At 38.4% G+C, this 21,244-nt stretch overlaps 1 protein-coding gene across 1 annotated transcript in view; it reads right to left on the bottom strand.

Moving 5' to 3' along the window:
• Nucleotides 1-2,210: 2,210 nt before the first annotated feature.
• The window catches only part of LOC124604877 (serine protease snake-like), a 99,349-nt gene continuing 80,315 nt past the window's right edge, over nt 2,211-21,244 (bottom strand). Inside the window, exons 5-7 of the mRNA XM_047136516.1 lie at nt 20,083-20,345; nt 11,800-11,963; nt 2,211-3,791 (exon numbers count right to left, since the gene is read on the bottom strand). Coding sequence (XP_046992472.1) covers nt 3,624-3,791; nt 11,800-11,963; nt 20,083-20,345 — 595 coding nt within the window. The 3' untranslated portion in view covers nt 2,211-3,623. The remainder of the gene's footprint in view (nt 3,792-11,799; nt 11,964-20,082; nt 20,346-21,244) is intronic.

Here is a 21,244-nt window from a genome sequence, read left to right as displayed (position 1 = left end):
CGTCCAAAAATGAAAAAACATTGCATCCTATAACTATAATACAAATGAGTCACTGTTGGAATCTGCCAGCTTGGTAGGGATATGAAATGACAGATGACAAGATCAGCATCCAGGAAAGCAGCTCAGGATTCAGAATAGGACAAAGTGAAATTTAATTGAGAGGAGGTATTCAGATATTCCAGGAATTTTGACAGGTCAGCCTCACCATGAGTCCATATGGTAAAGATGTCACCAATGTACCTAAACCAGACCAGGGGCTGAAGACCTATAGATTCCAGGAGCCCCCTCCTAGCAACCCATGGAACTTTTGGCATAGAAAGGAGCCATCCTGTTTCCCATGGCTGTACCCCAGATCTGTTTTTAAGCATCTTGGAATTCTTACATTCACTTCCCAGTACATTAAACCCTTGACAGTTTTTGTTATTTCAGATGAACTGTGATAGTAAGTGGTGGAGCAAGAGCTTATCTATGTTGTGAGTAATATTAATACTGTAGGTCAAAACAGACTGTAGTGCTCTGAAGGAGGGAAGATATGAGTTTTTGTCCTGTTGGTAAGTGGTCATTAGCTGTAGAGTACCATACTAGGTTAGTTGGCCAGTAATTGGGTATCAATTCAGACATAGCCCTATGGAAAAAAAATTTGAAGTGGTCAGAGAAACCATGAAAACAAAAGCCCTATTTTTTTGTCACAATGCAACACAAGTCAGCATAGAGGGTTGAAAAGTGAAGATGTTGAAGGCTGTTTCACATTCAAAGGCTATAGAAAGAAATGCAAGAGGAAATATTACTTAAAAAAGAAAACTGAAGTAGAGTGAGGCATTCAAAGTACAAAAAATAAAGAAGATAAACAAAAACTATCAATAAAGAAACCTATATAGAATGGTGCTTGTTAATGCCTGAGCACATGGAATTAAAAAGCTCGGGACCACTGTAAACATGCAGTAAGTAAATGTAGATCAACATACATTACGACATGAAAAAATTCCATTATTTATTTAATAATACCCTGAACTTACTGTAGGTCACCATAACTGTATATTACACTTAGTGCTAACACTTAGTGCTAACACTTAGTGCTAACACTTAGTGCTAACACTTAGTGCTAACACTTAGTGCTAACACTTAGTGCTAACACTTAGTGCTAACACTTAGTGCTAACACTTAGTGCTAACACTTAGTGCTAACACTTAGTGCTAACACTTAGTGCTAACACTTAGTGCTAACACTTAGTGCTAACACTTAGTGCTAACACTTAGTGCTAACACTTAGTGCTAACACTTAGTGCTAACACTTAGTGCTAACACTTAGTGCTAACACTTAGTGCTAACACTTAGTGCTAACACTTAGTGCTAACACTTAGTGCTAACACTTAGTGCTAACACTAAGCAAAAATAATAATTGCATTTTTACAAAAAAATTGTATCATATACTGAAAGCTAAGGAAAGGCACCAGAGTTAAAAATGGATTGAAATAATCACATGAGGATACACAGAAGAAAGAAGGAAGGTGCCTGGTTGTATGAAGAAACTTTGACAAAAAAATGCCAAAATGACAGTTGTGACAGGGCTTTATATAGTTAAAAGAATGAAGGCTACGTGGTGCTCTACCATCAGCAATGAGGTCATTAGAGAAGGAGCACTATATTGGATTGAGCACAGATTAGGAAGGGAACTGGCCATGATGTTTTCAAAGGAGCCATCACAGCATTCAACCTAGGAATATCTGAAACTACAGAGAACTTGATGCAAGATGGCTGGAAAGGAGTTCGGATTTGCATTTGGGATGAGTACATTCCAGTGTCATACCCACTGTACCAACTCACTTTGTGAACTGCACCAACAGGACGACAAGGAAAATAAGGAGAGCAAATTCAGGAAGACATTAGTAAATTGTATGAGTTGAAGCACAATTGCACAACATGAAAGAAAGAAGATGGTGGCTGTAGTTGTAAACAAGGAATAATGATGACATCTACACATTTATTCCTACAGCTTTGCCAACTTAGGATTTTGTTTCCTTTACCAAATGAATTGTTTTTGCATGTCCAGATTGCAAAATATATACCTCTTCCCTAGAAGCATTTAATTCTAAATCAGCATATGTTGATGTTACACATGTGCTAGCATAATCGTACTCTGTTTATAAGGTATAAGTACTTGTTACATAATGCTTAGGATCACTGGCATTGAATACTACACAAAACTGGAAATTGTATTTTATCATAAAAATACATTTTTATTTCATTTAAATAGGAAAGTAAATTAATTTAAATTATGTCTTTACAGTAACATATTTCCACAATCTCCTAGACAGCTAAGTACCAGTCATAACTATATAAATTAGTGCTACTACACATCAAATTTAACAAATGATTATGGAATTTTATTTTTACTGTTAAGCACTCTCATTAGTCTTTCCGAGCTTGTTTTCCATGTGACAGATTAGCTGAAAGCTGTACATAAACATTATACTATGGAGCAGCAAAAGTGGCAGCTTTACTTGGTTCATGTCTAAGCACACATTTCTCACTGTATCATATCTGCCACAGGTACAGTCCGGGTAGCATCATAGGAATCAATAGCTACTGAATGGGCACTTCTCATTAACAGGATTGATATATCAGCACTGTCCATTTATGCTGCCACCAGCAAACCTTTCCAATAGTCTGCCAAATTTGGTTTTAAACACAAAAACCGAAAATTCTAACGACTGAGCCCTAAAGAGTAACACTAGTGAGGGAAGTGTGCGGAAAAGGTGGAGTGGGTACCTTCTATATTTGCCCATCCAGTCATTAGTTTCACTGCTCCCTAGTATAGAACAATTTCTTGTTGACAAAGACACCACACAATGTTCAGCTCACAGGAAATGAATTACAACAACAGCAGAGACATCAGTATCCTCATCAATAAATGAATTCATTAGACATGGGAAAATTTCTAAGACTAAAACCAGACAAAAAGTAAGTAATATACAACTGATCAAGGATTAGTTTAAGGCCACATGAAATAATTATCCACATATACACCAATGAAAGTGATAAGTAAAAAGACTCAGGCTGTTATAGCGCATGAAAAACTTTATGCAGGTGTTGGCCTAAGAAGAATTAATCATGACTTTGTTTTTTGCACCAAGTCAATAAAAATTATACATGCCTTCCAGAAACAATATTTCACTCTGCAACAGAGTGTGTACTGTTTTAACACTTCCTGAAAGATTGAAACTGCATGCTGAATTGGGGCTTTAATTTGAAACCTGGCGTTTCCTGGGCAGTTCTCTGGCCAACTGAGCTGTCCAGTCATGACTGGTGACCCAAGCCTACAGCTCTATTTCTATCTGTATCTAAACTCCAAGAACACTGTTTGTGAAAGGCAAGGTTCCAAGTTGGAGTGCCAATCTGACACACAGTTTTAATTTGCTAGGAAGTTTCATCATATTACTTGACAATGATTCTACATAACATGCATTCACATTTGAGCAATAATCAACTGATATTCAGTCTTTTGAAAAATTAACTTTACACTTAAATACATATTACATGAAACAAATAATAAAATATTAGGTTTTCGTTCATATGTGATGAGTTTTTTTTACAATGAATTAGCAGTACAAAAGTTAAAACTAATCAAGTCCAAACAATCTTTGCTATCCATGGAACATAACTGGAAACCCTTGTGTATATTGCAGGTGTATTTTCAGCTCCACATACTGAACTCCCAAATGATGTGACTCCAATTATCTTGTACATGCAGTGTTCAATGTCTCGTACCTGCAGTGGTCCACCTGAATCGCCCTGTTGAAGTAACAACAATGAGATATATTACATATTACCAACATCTATATTTGTAGGAAATTAAACTAAATTTTGTTCTGTGTTAGTAATTACGTATTCATCCCATACTCCATACGTGAATGGAACAGGAAGAATCCCTCAAAACTGGTACAACGGAAAGTATGTTCTATTGTACCTCACAGTAGTTTGCAGAATATGGATGTAGATTTAGATATTTGCACTTCTTAACTGTGTATGGCATATTTATTGAATTCCACGACTGTTACATTACTACTTCCTTTCCTCATCCATACTAACATTAAATGAGAGAGTAACTATGTCTGTTTATCATGACTGAACTGCAAAAAAAGGGGCACTAAAAGGTTGTAGTACAGAATTGAACATCGTTTTTATATAAATGAACATAAACTACATTAAAAAATTATTCAATTTGTTAAATAAATGTACACATTGCATAATGCATACCTACTTCACTAGCACAGTGCATAGATAACCACAATCCTTTGCACACTTTGCTTGGCAACTACACCGCGTGTACTGCCACATCATATTTTAGGGCACTGGAAATACTTTTATAAGCTTTTGGGACAGGTTTCTTACATCAGAACAAGAAATAAGTTTATTTAAGCATATATCTTTTATTTCTGAGTTATTAATGAAAGTCCACAGTTTAGGTGACTGGAGTTAATCAACACACGAACTCATAATAAACGCTCAAAATGCCTTCTTACTTCTGAACGTGCATGCAGTCATCACATGATGGATTGTTGCACCCTTTCAAATACTTCCTGATAGTTTTGAAGGATTCCCTTACACACACTGAAGATTTTCTGCATCTGGATGGTGTGCTTCATCAACTGTTTAAGGTGCCCTCAGAGATAATAATCCAAAGGATTGAGGTCATGGGGGATGTATAGGTCATGGAACCAATCCTCCTCCACCTATCCATCAGTCAGGGTAGATACCAGCCAGTGTATCTCAAATACCGAGGCTGAAATTTGCTGGAACTCCATCATGCATAAACCATATGTTTCTTCTTATTTACAGTGGCACATCATCTAGTATGTCTTGGCGATGTTCTGAATAAAATCCCAACAGACAGCACCTGTAAGACATGCTGGGAGAACATATGGCTCTACTAGATAGTCTCCCACAATTCCAGTCCACACATTAACATTAAACTGATGCTTAAGTCTAGCCTGTATTTTAGTCTGGGGATTATGATCAGCTCATATGATCTGGTTGTGGAAATCTGTTATTCCATCTCTTCCAGTCATTGCCTGATCCTTAAGCAAACTGAAGAGACTAACAATGCATTGCCAGTTTGCACAACAAACCATAGATGAAAGTTATCCTGTAGTCAGTGACCAGCAGGCATAGAGCCCCGCACAGTGCTGAAGATGATATGGATACACGAGCTGCTTGTGAAGCCCCTCCATGCTGAATTTTGAGAAGCACCACACGCATGAACCACTTGTCTTGCACTGATACCTGGCTCTTCTTTGACAGTCCATAGAAAGTGGTCTTGCTGGGCAGGTGTACGTGCAGCACTTGGTCTTCCTCGTTCAGTTGTCTATGGTGCTACAGAGCCTGTCTCAGTAAGACAATGGTACAGAGAACCAAAGGCTGGTTAACCAAGTTGTCTTTGGCCTGTAAAACCTCTGCAGCCTTTTTTACATAGCATTACCACTGCCACACTTAAAAATTTTGTGTACCTTCTCATGAAATGAATATCCAGCTGCTTTTAGCCAACTCACTACATTTGTACATGTACATAATGCCTGATGAATGATGAACATAAACTAGTCTTCCTGGCAACACAAGGCAGTCTAGGATATAATGAGTCAAATGAGTGCATAGATACATGAAGTAGTTGGGCAGTATTTGGCAAACTATTCAACATCAACTTTCATTAATAACTTGAAAACTAATCATTTTTGGACATATATTTATATGAGTTTTTTGTGTTAGGAACCTATCCCCAAAGTCTGTAAGAGTGTTTTTGAAACTCTCTGTGCATGAGAAGTTCTTACACAACCAGATGTATAAACACTTCACCTGGTCCTCCTCAGCCCAACTGACCACCTTCCTTGATGTTGACCTTCACTTGAATGATGGCTACATGAGTACACATCAGTACCTCCATCCACATCGAACATACCAACCACCAACAATACTTCCAGTTTGACAGCTGTGATTCATTCCACACCAGGCAGTCCCTTCCATACAGCCTAGCCACCTGTAGTTGTTGCATCTTTAGTGACAAGTAATCCCTCTCAAAATATGCCTATGGTCGCACTACAGTCTGGCCACATAGGATAACTCTTCTCACCCTACTCCAACCTTGTCTCAGACATTTCCTACTCCAAAGGCAGAGCTGCCAGTGAAAGCAGCCATCATTTACAAATTTAGCTGCAGCCACTGTGTTGCATTCTACATAGGCATGATTATTAACAAGCTGTCTGTATTCCTGAATGGCTACTGCCAAAATATGCCCCAGAGACAGGTGCACAACCCAGTTGCTGAACATGCCACTCTGACTGTTCCTTGCAACATATTCTGTTCCTGTAAACCCCCTGGCCTTAACATTCAGATTACTGAGTAAGTTAGGTATGAAATGAACAGAAATTGCTTGTGCTAGCTAAAGAATATGTATGGTATAAATATACGGGATTTTCTTTTTATTACATAAATGCCTACATAGGTACAATTAATTACACATTTAATTTCTGATTAATTACCAAATCACCCACATTAATTACAGAGAGGAATGTTCATTGTGGGAGGTCAAGAAGACAAAATGTTAATATGATGTTAGTTGCCTGCAGGAAAACCCAGAATTAATGCCCATATAGTTCTAGGAATCTGGCTGAAACCAAGAGCAAACAGCAGTAAAATTTTAAATCTTAAAATATAAATAACACTGGGATAGATACTGGTGGCATATGTACTACAGTAAGTGTCTTGTATATTGTGGTTATAATGAATCATGAGTGTGAAATTATTTTGTTGAAGACAAAAATCAAAAGTAACATTTATAGACCACCAGATTCAGGTACTGCAGTGGCAGAACTCTTCAGGGAAAAATTTAAGATGGCCATGTGTAAATTTCCCAATAATGTAATGACAAGAGATTTCCACTTAGTAACTACAAACTGTAAGTTTTATGTGATTAGATAGGTGATTAGGACCAGAATGGATGGATTTTGTGCCAAATGTCTTAGCTGAAAATTAGCTTGTGTAATTAGAGAAACAACTGACAGGATGAAGTCTTACATAACAACATGATAAATGGTCCAAGTGTTTTGATTCATAGACCTAGGAGGGGGTACCAGTGTTGATAAGGCTATCAGTGACTGTAATTGATGAAAGGCATATTAATCCAAGGAGATAGTATTTAAAATCATTACCAACACTTTTGTCACTACTTTCACAACTAGATTCACTTTAAACAGTTTCAGTTCTTCAAAAATCTGAATCACTGAAGGACACATGACTTGCTTCATCATCATTTTTGAAAACAATCAACAAGCTTCTATAAACCACCACCACCACCACCACCACCACCACCACCACAACAACAACAACAACAACCTACTCTTCACCATGCTGACTGGCAGTTAAGATCAACTACCATGTGACACACTTGGCTTGTGCTCCAGTTTAGAATACAGTAAAGAGCCATCTATTTGCTAGAACTTCAACTCTGAGCATCCACATAGTGAAGCATGCATTTGTGAGCAGATCTTATTATACGATTTAAATGCCACATCAACTTCTTGCAACTACAGCTCATCATTTGATGTGATTAGGTTAAGAAGGGCAAGAAAATAATTCTGGCCTCCAAGTACAGAAAAAAATTCAAAAACGCATCTTTCACTCTGTAATGCCATGTGTGGTGTTTGTAAAGCTCCTGGAAGATTAAAACTGTGTGCTAATCCAGGATTTTAAGCTGGAACCTTGCCTTTCAGTGGTAATGTTCTCATCTGAGCTCTGTAGGTGTGGGGACTCTGCAGGTGACAGCAACTGCCACAGAGAGGAGACTGATTAGCAACAGCAGCATGATGTGGGATATCTGAGGAAAAATGATTCAGTGTGCTTTATTCCTACCACAAACTTATGCCTGTATTTGTCCTGTGTCCCTTATGAAATAAAGTGCATCCTACCTAGAACTGTGTCCATTCCAGGGTAAAATCCACATTGGTGACCTTTGATAATCATGTACAGCTCATCTGAATGCTTTTTACATTCTCAGTTTGGATACTTCATGTCAATGATTGTGATAATTTGCACCTGTCATGTACCTAAATTCCTTAGACAGGGCAGTGACATTTGAAAGCATGTGTTCTGTGTTTTACAGTGAAATACCCAGTAACAAACACTGTTTAAGCAGAAAAATAATCATTCTCAGTGCAGTGTTAACAGTGCTGGTAATGATACCTACAGCACCAAACAATGATTCCTAAAGACAATCTTTTGGGTGATTTTGTCCCAGACTTCACTATGCTTGCATATCATCCCCATACTGGACACCGGCTTCTTGCACATGGCAATTCTCAAATGTTCACTGATGTTTATGTGAATACCATGCCATATCCAGTCCATCTGCACAACCATTCACCGACAACTCCTCCATCCATTTTGGTTCACAACTCAAGCTGTCTCCGTTCTGCTCAGATCAACCAGTGATGTAGTTCACAATTTTTGAGTGCCTTCTGGTCACCTAAGGCCTCTGAGATGACAGTGTACAATTTGTTGCTTTGCTAAGCCACAGACAGAATCAGTGATATTATTCTGTTTCCCCCAAGACAGCAATAAACTCTCACGACTTTGGTGCCAGTTATGTACACTCTGGGATATTAACCCCATACCTGATCACACATTTTAGACTACGGATCTTCAAGATGCCATCCCAAAGACAACTGGTCAAGATTTCAAATGAATGTGAATCATTGGAAAGCAAATTCATTTTAGTAGGCTGGATTTTTACTATTTTGCATCATCAACAATGTATAAACATGCAGGTAAAAATGTCTCTGAGCCCGACTCACAGCAGCTATGCTGCACTAACCACTTAGGTGCAGCCAAACCAATGCAGAACATGACATCAACTCTGCTAGAGGTGATGACCTTCAGCTGACCATAACAAACATTCAGACAACCGACAACCATGCCTCGTGCACTGACATTCCTTATGGGGATGGCTCAACTGAGTTCACACACAGTTTGGCAACATTGATTGCAACTGTCAGCCACTGTGTGATAATCTGAAAACAAAGCATGATCCACAATAGATGCACTCGATCACAGTGATGATTCAAGCCATCTCATCCTGTAGTATTTCAATGAAACATCTTACACATGCCACTTCTTTAGCAGAGTGTAAAACTCTGCGTCTTTGACTGCATATGTAGACCATATTTTCTGATTGTCATGGGTCTGAATATGAGTACCTCACCTCATGGACATTCTCTCTCTCTCTCTCTCTCTCTCTCTCTCTCTCTCTCTCTCTCTCTCTCTCTCTCTCATTTGTTTTTGATGGCTGTTTCAAAAAAGTAAGTGTCGCTCTGTAAAGTTTGGCAAACAATTTCACATATCAAATTATTATGCTGCATTTTAGAACTATTGTAGGCTGCAACAACAGAGAGTTGCCAACAAATTGTTTGGTGGCCACAGCCAAATGCTACTAGTGTTCAGTCGGCTTTTACTTTAGCGAACTTTTATTCCAGCATCCCCGAGATCTCTTTTACCAATCTTTTCTGTCAGTATCCGGGCAATGTAATGACGCAATTTTTAGATCGGTCACTGGCCTATAAACAATGCCGTCTGTCAACATTCTCGTCGGTCTGATGGGAATCTGATGCCGGTTGGTGGAATATATAATTTCATTACACACAAGTAAAAATTTTCTATGCACCATTTTACCATTTCTGAAGCATAGCCACCAGCAAAAGTGATGAATTTAATATTCCATTTTTTTTAAATACCAGTAATATTAAACTACCCTCAGCAGTTCCATCCCCTGGACTACAACACAATTCACAATTGATGTGTGACATCTCCATAGAGTGGACAACATTGTTGTCGACTACCTGTCAAGAATAAATGCCCTTGCCACCCAAGTCAAAACCAACAAATTTGCAGAGGCACAGTGCAAGACTGGTAAATTATGCAACTCCTTCAAGATTCTATAATCAACTTACTTACAGAAAGTTTCCCATCCCTGGTTCCACCAGGCAAGTACTGAGTGATGTTTTGCAAAACTTAATTCAACTTTTTGTGCCCACATCAATAAGGAAGGACATATTCTTCCAAATCCAATTTGTCTCACCCTGGCATACATTCACTGACATGAAATGGCTTATGCTGTCTTACAATGCCTAATATTTAAAAGGAGTGCATATACTGCACATGTATATGCATGTATTGACATCACAGCAAGATGGGTCATCATGTACAACCACTACTTGGTCATACTCTACATTATCAATCACGTGACGGGCTGGGTGGAAGCCATTCTCCTCAAGGGAATTATGACAGAGCTGATTGCAAGAGCATTTGTTGACACATGAATATCTAATTTCAGCTGCCCGAACTCTATAACAACTGACTGATGAAGACAGTTTGAATTAGTCCTATTTAACAAACTATACAACCTGTTGCGTATGATGTTACAGCACAATGGCCTACCACCCTTAGAGCAATGACTTCAAGGTTCGATCACACTGTACAATTAAAGCCGCCCTTATGTGTCATTGCAGTTATTGGATGGAAGCAAGTCCCTTGGGTGCTATTAGGTGTATGCACCACTCACACAGACCGGACGAGATTGAAAAGGTGGCAGATCAGTGACAAATGTTCAAAGCTGCCAATCATAAATGTTCAAGATTGCTCTACAGCATGCTTTCAACAGGTTTTTAACATGCGAAGGTTGATATGGTTTAGTATGGTTTGGTATGGTTTGATATGGTTTAGCAAGACTTGCTGTGATTTGAAGCTAAGTTAAGGACTTGTTGCAAAAGTAAAGAGAGCTTTACACTAATTAATGCAATTTGAAGTAAATAAAGTACCCAATAGCAAGACCAATTTTAGTGTACAATATTAATATGTGCATGACCAAAAATATTGCTTTTTCTGAAATTAAGAGGTAGATTCTGGATTCTTGTGTAGCTAGGTAATTAAGGTATAGTACTTTATTGGCCTAATTTATAATGTGTGAAACATTTTTCACAATATGTGTAACTTATATTGCAAGTCTAACACTGTATAGTTGATCGTTAAACTTGAAGCATTTCTTTATTTCTTATGGGAATAGTTATTCCATATGGAAAACCTCAATTACACAAAAGTGGCCAAATAATCACTGTACAGCTGTGAACTGTGATTCAAAACTAATGAAAAATTTAATTACAAAAACACTGTACACATTTGTCAAGTAAGAAATTATGAATTATTATGAAAAGGTATGTAGTTGTCAAATCTCAAGATGATATTGAAATATTAGAAAAAGAGTGTAACATAAAACTTTGTGAAAACACTTAAAAGTCTAGAATTAACTGTCTTGGTTATTTATATGTCATTATTTTAATGATTTAATTGTCATTACATTATATCAGATGCTGTGGGAGTCTGTCTTTTGTGATTGCCTTAGTCGATTTGTGTATCTGTTCATCACCTGTTGGAAATGCAATAAATGGCATTTCTATTCAAAAGGCATCTGCTTTTATGACACTTCTAGTGATGTTGATGTATATAAAGGGCCTCATGGACAATGGTGTTGTATATAGGAAACTTTTAATGACATACAATTGTATCAGTCTGCAAACACATCCTCATAGGATCAATTTTATGTTTATGAACTGCCTGTTGACCCTCAATGCAAGAACAGCAGAAATTTTTTAAGTATTTTATGGTCAATTAGGAAGTTATGAGTGCTACATTATAACTACATTAAAGAGTTATGTTGTACTGTCAAATACATATTTGACCTCTATTAACATAAATTTACCTGACATGTATCCTTGCTTCCCCTTGGATCACCAGCACAAAGCATACCATTATCATCTATGCCATTTGGAAGCCTGAAGTTTGCTCTGTATGTCCCATTACACTCAGAGAAGGGTTGAAATGGCAATGTCACTTTCATGAGCTCATTGCTGCCTTCTCTATCAACTGAAACATAAGTTAAAAGTATTTTATGACTATAATGATCTTATTCATGTTATTAGATATCAGAAAAATAATTTTTAAGTGCCAGATTAAAAAAAAAATGTTATTACAAAGTTTCATTCCAGTCATTCTGTGAAAAATGAACATTGCAGGCAAATAGTGACAACTGCAGAGTAGTTGTTTCCCCACACAATTTCCTGAAATAATTTTTTTTGCTGTCCGTTTAACAATCAGTTTTCAGACATTGTCATGGCTTTAGTTCACATGCACAAGGCTTTAGTTTGCATACACATAAATGCATATGTTGATATAAAAAGTTATGATTAATAATTACCTTTTTTTGTAGTCAAACAAACTTATGGCAATAGACACTAACAATTTTGCAGACAGATTACAGCTTAAAATTTTCTTTTGAGTAACAGCCTTTCTCTATTAATGAATGTTTCAGTTTATTCTTTAAGGCTTCTAAATTAGCTATGTTAAGATCAGTTTGTAAAAAGTTGTTCTTAGTGTGTGTGGACTGCGGTCTGCAGCCTTTTTATTACTTGTAATTCTGTAAAAGTTTTCCCTCTCCTGTGTACTGTAGCTATGTACAATCCTGCTTATTACCAACAATATTAGGAAAAGGATACATTGCTGCTCTCTAAAACATGTCCCACTGAGTCGCAGACAGGCACAACAAAAAGATGCATATTGATATCTCTCAGCCAAAGCCTTGTTCAGAAAACACACACACACACACACACACACACACACACACACACACACACACACACACACACACAACACTTGCACAAGCAAGCACACCTCACGCACATATCACCGCTACCACTGGCAGCTCCGACCGGGATATGACTCACGTGAATAGCAATCTGGAGTGAGACAGGGAAGGTGGATAGATAGCAGGGTATAGGTGTGAGGAGAGAAGAGAGCTTGCTGTCTCGTGGGGCATGCGGGGACTACAGACTGCCAAGTGAGCATCAGGATGTGGGATGTGGGGGGGAAAATAGGGAGGAGAGAAGGAGAGGATGGGGAAGGGGGAAAGATGGATGGGTACATTGGCAGAGGGCATCACATACAGAGGGTGAGGGAACGTGAAAAGAGAGGAGGTGATAGGACAAGGGGGCAGAAACTGGTGGGTGGACGATGTGAGGACAGTAGGTCACCATTGGTTGAGGTTTGGATCATTTCCTAATATTGTTGATGTTCCAACCTGGAGTTTCTATGGTTTGATTTTATTGCTTAATGCATTACATTCTGAATATAGTTTCAGAAACAGGATTGTCAGTAGGATGTACATAGAATAGATGGGAATAGATGGTAGTTGTTGTTGTGGTCTCCAGTCCTGAGACTGGTTTGATGCAGCTCTCCATGCTACTCTATCCTGTGCAAGCTTTTTCATCTCCCAGTACCTATTGCAACCTACATCCTTCTGAATCTGCTTAGTGTATTCATCTCTTGGTCTCCCTCTACGATTTTTACCCTCCACGCTGCCCTCCAATGCTAAATTTGTGATCCCTTGATGCCTCAAAACATGTCCTACCAACCGATCCCTTCTTCTAGTCAAGTTGTGCCACAAACTTCTCTTCTCCCCAATCTTATTCAATACCTCCTCATTAGTTACGTGATCTACCCACCTGATCTTCAGCATTCTACTGTAGCACCACATTTCGAAAGCTTCTATTCTCTTCTTGTCCAAACTAGTTATTGTCCATGTTTCACTTCCATACATGGCTACACTCCATACAAATACTTCCAGAAACGACTTCCTGACACTTAAATCTATACTCGATGTTAACAAATTTCTCTTCTTCAGAAACGATTTCCTTGCCATTGCCAGTCTACATTTTATATCCTCCCTACTTCGACCATCATCAGTTATTTTACTCCCTAAATAGCAAAACTCCTTTACTACTTTAAGTGTCTCATTTCCTAATCTAATTCCCTCAGCATCACCCGATTTAATTAGACTACATTCCATTATCCTTGTTTTGCTTTTGTTGATGTTCATCTTATATCCTCCTTTCAAGACACTGTCCATTCCGTTCAACTGCTCTTCCAAGTCCTTTGCTGTCTCTGACAGAATTACAATGTCATCGGCGAACCTCAAAGTTTTTACTTCTTCTCCATGAATTCTAATACCTACTCCGAATTTTTCTTTTGTTTCCTTTACTGCTTGCTCAATATACAGATTGAATAATATCGGGGAGAGGCTACAACCCTGTCTCACTCCTTTCCCAACCACTGCTTCCCTTTCATGTCTTTCGACTCATAACTGCCATCTGATTTCTGTACAAATTGTAAGTAGCCTTTCGCTCCCTGTATTTTACCCCTGCCACCTTCAGAATTTGACGTTTGTATTCCTTTTTGCCTGCTTCATTTACTGCATTTTTATATTTTCTCCTTTCATCAATTAAATTCAATATTTCTTCTGTTACCCAAGGATTTCTATTAGCCCTCGTCTTTTTACCTACTTGATCCTCTGCTGCCTTCACTACTTCATCCCTCAGAGCTACCCATTCTTCTTCTACTGTATTTATTTCCCCCATTCCTGTCAATTGTTCCCTTATGCTCTCCCTGAAACTCTCTACAACCTCTGGTTCTTTCAGTTTATCCAGGTCCCATCTCCTTAAATTCCCACCTTTTTGCAGTTTCTTCAGTTTCAATCTGCAGTTCATAACCAATAGATTGTGGTCAGAATCCACATCTGCCCCTGGAAATGTCTTACAATTTAAAACCTGGTTCCTAAATCTCTGTCTTACCATTATGTAATCTATCTGATACCTTTTAGTATCTCCAGGTATACAACCTTCTTTTATGATTCTTGAACCAAGTGTTAGCTATGATTAAGTTATGCTCTGTGCAAAATTCTACAAGGCGGCTTCCTCTTTCATTTCTTCCCCCCAATCCATATTCACCTACTATGTTTCCTTCTCTCCCTTTTCCTACTGACGAATTCCAGTCACCCATGACTATTAAATTTTCGTCTCCCTTCACTACCTGAATAATTTCTTTTATCTCATCATACATTTCATCAATTTCTTCATCATCTGCAGAGCTAGTTGGAATATAAACTTGTACTACTGTAGTAGGCATGGGCTTCGTGTCTATCTTGGCCACAATAATGCGTTCACTATGCTGTTTGTAGTAGCTTACCCACATTCCTAATTTTTTATTCATTATTAAACCTACTCCTGCATTACCCCTATTTGATTTTGTATTTATAACCCTGTAATCACCTGACAAAAAGTCTCGTTCCTCCTGCCACCGAACTTCACTAATTCCCACTATATCTAACTTTAACCTATCCATTTCCCTTTTTAAATTTTATAACCTACCTGCCCGATTAAGGGATCTGACATTCCACGCTCCGATCCGTAGAACGCCAGTTTTCTTTCTCCTGATAACGACGTCCTCTTGAGTAGTCCCCGCCCGGAGATCCGAATGGGGGACTATTTTACCTCTGGAATATTTTACCCAAGAGGACGCCATCATCATTTAATCACACAGGAAAGCTGCATGTCCTCGGGAAAAATTACGGCTGTAGTTTCCCCATGCTTTCAGCCGTTCGCAGTACCAGCACAGCAAGGCCGTTTTGGTTAATGTTACAAGGCCAGATCAGTCAATCATCCAGACTGTTGCCCCTGCAACTACTGAAAAGGCTGCTGTCCCTTTTCAGGAACCACACGTTTGTCTGGCCTCTCAACAGATGCCCCTCCGTTGTGGTCGCACCTACGGTACGGCATCTGTATCGCTGAGGCACGCAAGCCTCCCCACCAACGGCAAGGTCCATGGTTCATGGGGGGGAATAGACGGTAAGTATTTAATTTTTTCTGAAGATTCCTCTATAATGCTTTCTCTTGTTTACCATAGCTACCACTCTTACTGTCTTTTTTGTGGTCTGAGAAGCCTGTCTGTATAGACTGCTGGTACCCCACCCCAGACCTTAGTACCATACTGAAAATGCAGATGTATCAATCTAAAATATATTTGCCTTAAAGTATCTTAGGATAGGAAAACCAAGACAAGTTTCAGTATATACACGTTTGTACTGATTTTGATCTATGTGCTCTATTCATGATAGGTGTTCATCAACAGTAACAACCAAAAATGTGTGTTTATTTGTATATCTAAGTGCCAGTGGAGTTGTGAATGGAATAAGATTTATATTTAGATTATAACCATGCAGGACTGCACTGTCACTGTTTCTCTTCATTTACAAGTAGCTTATTTACAATCAGCTAAGTAAACAGAATGTTGTAATTAATTTCACTTCTGTTAGCAGCACTTTTCATATCACTGCCCCAGCTAACAAGGGGTGTGTCATCCATATAGCTTACAATCTTGCAATTTTGGTGTTCGGTTAAATCATTAACATACAACAATGAACAGGAAAGGCCCTAACATACATCCTTGAAGCATACCACATTGAAGTCCTCTGTAGGTTGACTTAGTTGTTAGTAACTGTTCATTCCTCTTGTAAGTTAGCTTAACACACTGTTTCATGTCTTTCAAATAGGAGGTAAGTAGTTTTAAGGCTGCTCCGCTCATCCTGTTGTCTTCTAATTTATGTAATAGAATGGTATGGTTAATGGTACCAAAAGCATTATTCATACAGAGGAAAGTGGCTGTTACCTTGTCTCCTTCAGCCACCTTGTTTAATACTAGTATTTCATACATAAAAGTTGTTACTGCAATCATAGTAGGTTTTCTTTTCTGTTCTGATGTTAATGATATTTGCCCATAGTTTTTTGTCAGTTTTATTCCTTTCTAGTACACTCATAGAATTTAAGTGATTTTTCAAGAGATTGGGGAAATCACCATGGCAGAGGGAGGTATGTAGTATGTGTGTCATACGTTTCACTCATTCTCTTCCGCATTTCTTTAGCAGCTTAGGTGAAATGTCATCTCGGTTTCTGGACATCTTAGCTTGACATTTTGAGATAACAGCTAGGAGGCCCCTCTCGGTAACTCTGTGGGTGAGAAAAGATTGGCTGCTGTTTCTAACATAAAAATTGTGTATCTAGTCATGTACTTTACTTGTGCCAATCTTAATGAAGTTTTGTAAGAATTTCACAAACGCTTATTTCATATTATTTATTATTTCATTACTTTATTTTAATGTTATGCTATTGTGTTTACAATATTGCTGTTTCTCACACTCTTTATACATTATTTTTCAGGCTGTTTTGCTAACACAACTGGAGTTTTTTTTTTTATTTGACAAGCATATTTATGAGCCTTCAAGTTAGTCAAGGAACCTCTGTATATTTTTCATGACCAAATAGATGTTCATTAACAAAAATATTATTATATGGGGTAACAAAAAAAGTTTATGATTGGAATCCATGCCATTCATGTTTTATGTTAATGATCTGGCAGGCAGAAATATCTAGTTAGATTCAATATATGATTCTCAGATCTGGTGCCAGATCACACTTTGTAAATCCCACAATTTTCTTCAAGGCATCTGCTTGACATTGTGAGGCTACTGCTGATAAATAGCAAATTGCCTTCTTAAGGAAGCCCCATCTGAAAGTTGTGCATGTGCAACTCAGTTGCTTCCAGTTTGATGAATGTTGGACGTTCAGAGACCCCTAGCAGGAGCTTAGCTGTGGCATTCAGACATGCACCAGGTCAGCAGTGCTCCTGCTGAGTACTGCTGTGTCTGTGAATCAAACCAAAACTTGGCAGCTAGATGGTTTCACCATCATGTTACAGTGGAACTGTCATCAAAAAATTCCCAAGTTTATGTATAGAGAAAGACAGCAGGTACAGGGTTCCACACTGTACTTAATTGGAATCCTGAGTCCCTTTTTATTCAGTTATCTGCCATTTGAATACGTATTGCCTCCTTTATCACAGAGTCCCATATAAATGAAATGAAGACATAATCATAGTTTCTCATACATTATGTGCTATCCTGTACCAAGGCAATGTTCTGCTATTACAGATTTATATGGTGATGGTTTCCCTCCCTATCTGTCCAATAGATACCATTCCACACTCGCAAAGAATCTTTAACACACATTGATTCTTTAAGATGAATTCACCTTTAATAGTATTCAATGAATTTCTCAGTTGGCAAGAGGATAATGGACAAATCTAATGCTGTGCCAGTTGAAGACTCTTATGATAGTTGAGGAAATACAATAAAAGTACAATAAGAAAGCTCTGATAGAGGGTGCCTCTGTTTCTTCATTTTGTTCCCTCAGCTGGACTTCTTTTTCCTGCAGAGTGAGATGAATTCATATTTCAGAATGTCCATGCTGTCAGAAAACTGTCTGCAGTTGTTGAAGCTTACCCAAAAAACTGTCAAGATCAGATACAATGTCTGCTCCATGAACAAGGGCATGCAATTCACCATCGTGTCATGCAGGGTATTGATAACTTGTAGCCTACAAATTGCAATCAGTGAGAGTAGGCTTGCACCAAAAGCTATGCTCCAGTGTTACATCAGCTTCCCTTTGTACCACAACATCCAGGAAGAGTAATGTGCGATCTTTTTCCATCTCCATCATAAAGTAAATAATCACATGGAATGAATTAAGATGCTGAAGGAATGCAGGTAATGAAAATTCCTGGTAGATTAAAACTGTGATGAATGAGGACTCAAAACCCGGATCATCATCTTTCATGGGCAAGTGCTCTACCAACTGTTAAAAGATTTGTCCTACTGTGATGCAAGGCAGTCAATACCTTCATGGAAAAAAGTTTGCAGTTGCCTACGAAACAGTGATTGTACTTATTTATCAGAAGCACATCAATGGCCACAAATGTCTTGCTTCAAAGCTACAAAAATATGGGAATCACGTGGGGTGAGTTTGGGACTGTATAGAGGATGTGTAAGGGTCTCCACACATGTTTAAAAGGCTGTTTTGAGTATGGTGTATAAGTGTAGCTGGGAAGCTCTTACACATCCTCTGTATAGACGTGATCTCTCCCTGTGTGATTTCCATATTTTTGGAGCTCTGAAGAAAAACATTCATGGCAACACTTCGTTTCAGATGAAGAGGTGTCCAGCTGGGTATAATCATAAAATGAATTCACAATTGTGAATAAAGACTACCATTGGCAGTAGACTGGAATGACAACAATGAAAATTTGTGGCACACCAGGAATCGAACCCTGATTTTTTGCTTTTTGTGAGTGGTTGCCTTACCATTTGGCTATCTGTGCATGACTCTACACCTGATAGTAGTCCTTATTTGCAATTGCAAATTCATTCGATGTGTTTCGTAATGGCTGTGGTCGCTGCAGTGCCTGTTCCTGTGTACATGCCTGCATGTCCAAAGGAAATTTGCACTGTAATCAGAGTAACACAGGCACTGCAATACTGGGCAAGTGACTTCCAAGCACAATGCCTAAACCATATGGGAATATACACAACGGATGTACAAGTACAAGTCATAGACACATGGTTGACAACATATGGAAGTTTGGGTCTGGCCATGAGTCATGCATGGATAGCCAAATTATAAGGTGACTGCTTGCAATAGGCAGATTGGAGTCTCAGTCTGGCACCCATTTTCGTTGTCATCATACCATTCTACAGGTGATAGCAGCACTTATTTGCAATTGCGAATTCATTTCACATGTTTTGTAACAGCTGTGGTCACCACAGTGCCAGTTCCTGTGGACATCCATGCATGGCCAATGGAACTTTACATCGTAATCAGAATAACACAGGTACAACAATATTGTGGGTATAATCATGGTTCCATAGGCAACCACAAAAATTTTTCCATGATAACATTAACCATCTTATCTCATAGTGGATTAAATGTGTTAACAATTGTGGTGATTGCTTTTGAAATAATAAACAGTATACATAGTACTTTTTTCCCATCTGTGTTGTTTTTATTTGATTGCGTATTACTTTAGTAGCTTCCCCGGTCAGAGGAAGCTGGTAGATAAAGTATGAGAAACTGATGTACACACCCTGCGTCTTTTTTACATCTGTTTATTCTTGTCCATACTGGGGACAATATAGGAGTGAAACAGTTAAGCTCTGTAAGAGTATTCAAAATATGCTAGACACTTATATAGAGAAACTAATAGAAAGCCATTTGTAAGCATGCATTACAATGGTATTTAAAATTGTTATATAAAACAAACTTACGCCAATCCTGACGACCAAATCCTGTGGCAATGCCCTTATCAGACGTTGGAGGGGCAAAAGTGTCATACAGACATGCAGGCCTTACAAAACCAGTAAACGAAACATCACGGTCCAGCTCAAAGATGGCAATGTCATTATAGCGTTTGGGCGGATTGTATCTTGGATGGCGTATCCGACGTACAATATTAAACTCCTGGGGCTCTGTATTAGTATTTGTTTCATTCAACAACAAGGCTCCAAGAAGTACTCGCCTAGCACACCCCCTGGATACAAAAACCAATTACTTTTATACTGCAGTTTATTAACCAAAACAAAAAATACAAAAACAAAGTCTATTCAATACAATAAATATGCCAAGAAAACCACAGAGAACACATGTAAAGATGATTTGAATACTACTTTGTTTTATTTGAAATATACAGCCGAGTCCCACTAATCCAAACCCCGGTAATCTGAATGTTCAGTTAATGTGAATATGAAAAATGTAAATCTAAGTATGGAAAATTGTGCGGTTAACTGCTGTACATACACACTATTTTAATTTACACAGTACAGTAAACATGTATTAGAAAAATTGGCAAGAAAACATTAGATTTAAACAACACATAACAATGAAAGAAAAGCTGTCAAACTTACTAAAATACAGCAGACATTTTTTCCCTACTTTTTAGATGACAGAAACACAGTCCTTGTTTTTTGGCATAATGAAGACAGTCTGTCATATGACACATAGTTGTGCCATCATTTCATAAACATCAAGTTAGCAGGTGTAGCAATGGGCTGTTGCTCCAAATAACGTAGTGCGAGTCAAGAGATTCTGCTGCTTCACTGTGTGGCACCAGCTCTCCTTTGTCGCTTTCAGGCTCATTTTCACTTCCGTCACAGCAGTCCACTTCTTCCTGGTCTTGAGTCACAGCAGCAACTAAATCAGTGTCAGTAAGGTTCTTCACACATGCCCCATCCGCTGCCATCTGCTCATCTAACATCTCCTTCACTAGCTTCTTCACATCTAGGGAGTCTCTGTATCATCTGTAGTAGATTTTCCTCTTCATTTGCAACTAAGTTGTCCTGAAATTCAAGAGATGCCCACAGTTTTCTCCATGATTTTCTCAGAGTATTTTCTGAAATATTCTGCCATGCCTCAGCGGCCCAATAAACAACA

Source organism: Schistocerca americana, chromosome 1, assembly GCF_021461395.2.
Source record: "Schistocerca americana isolate TAMUIC-IGC-003095 chromosome 1, iqSchAmer2.1, whole genome shotgun sequence".
NCBI lineage: Eukaryota > Metazoa > Arthropoda > Insecta > Orthoptera > Acrididae > Schistocerca > Schistocerca americana.
The sequence above is the reverse complement of the archived record's forward strand: the minus strand, read 5'-3'. Positions and strand labels throughout refer to the sequence as shown.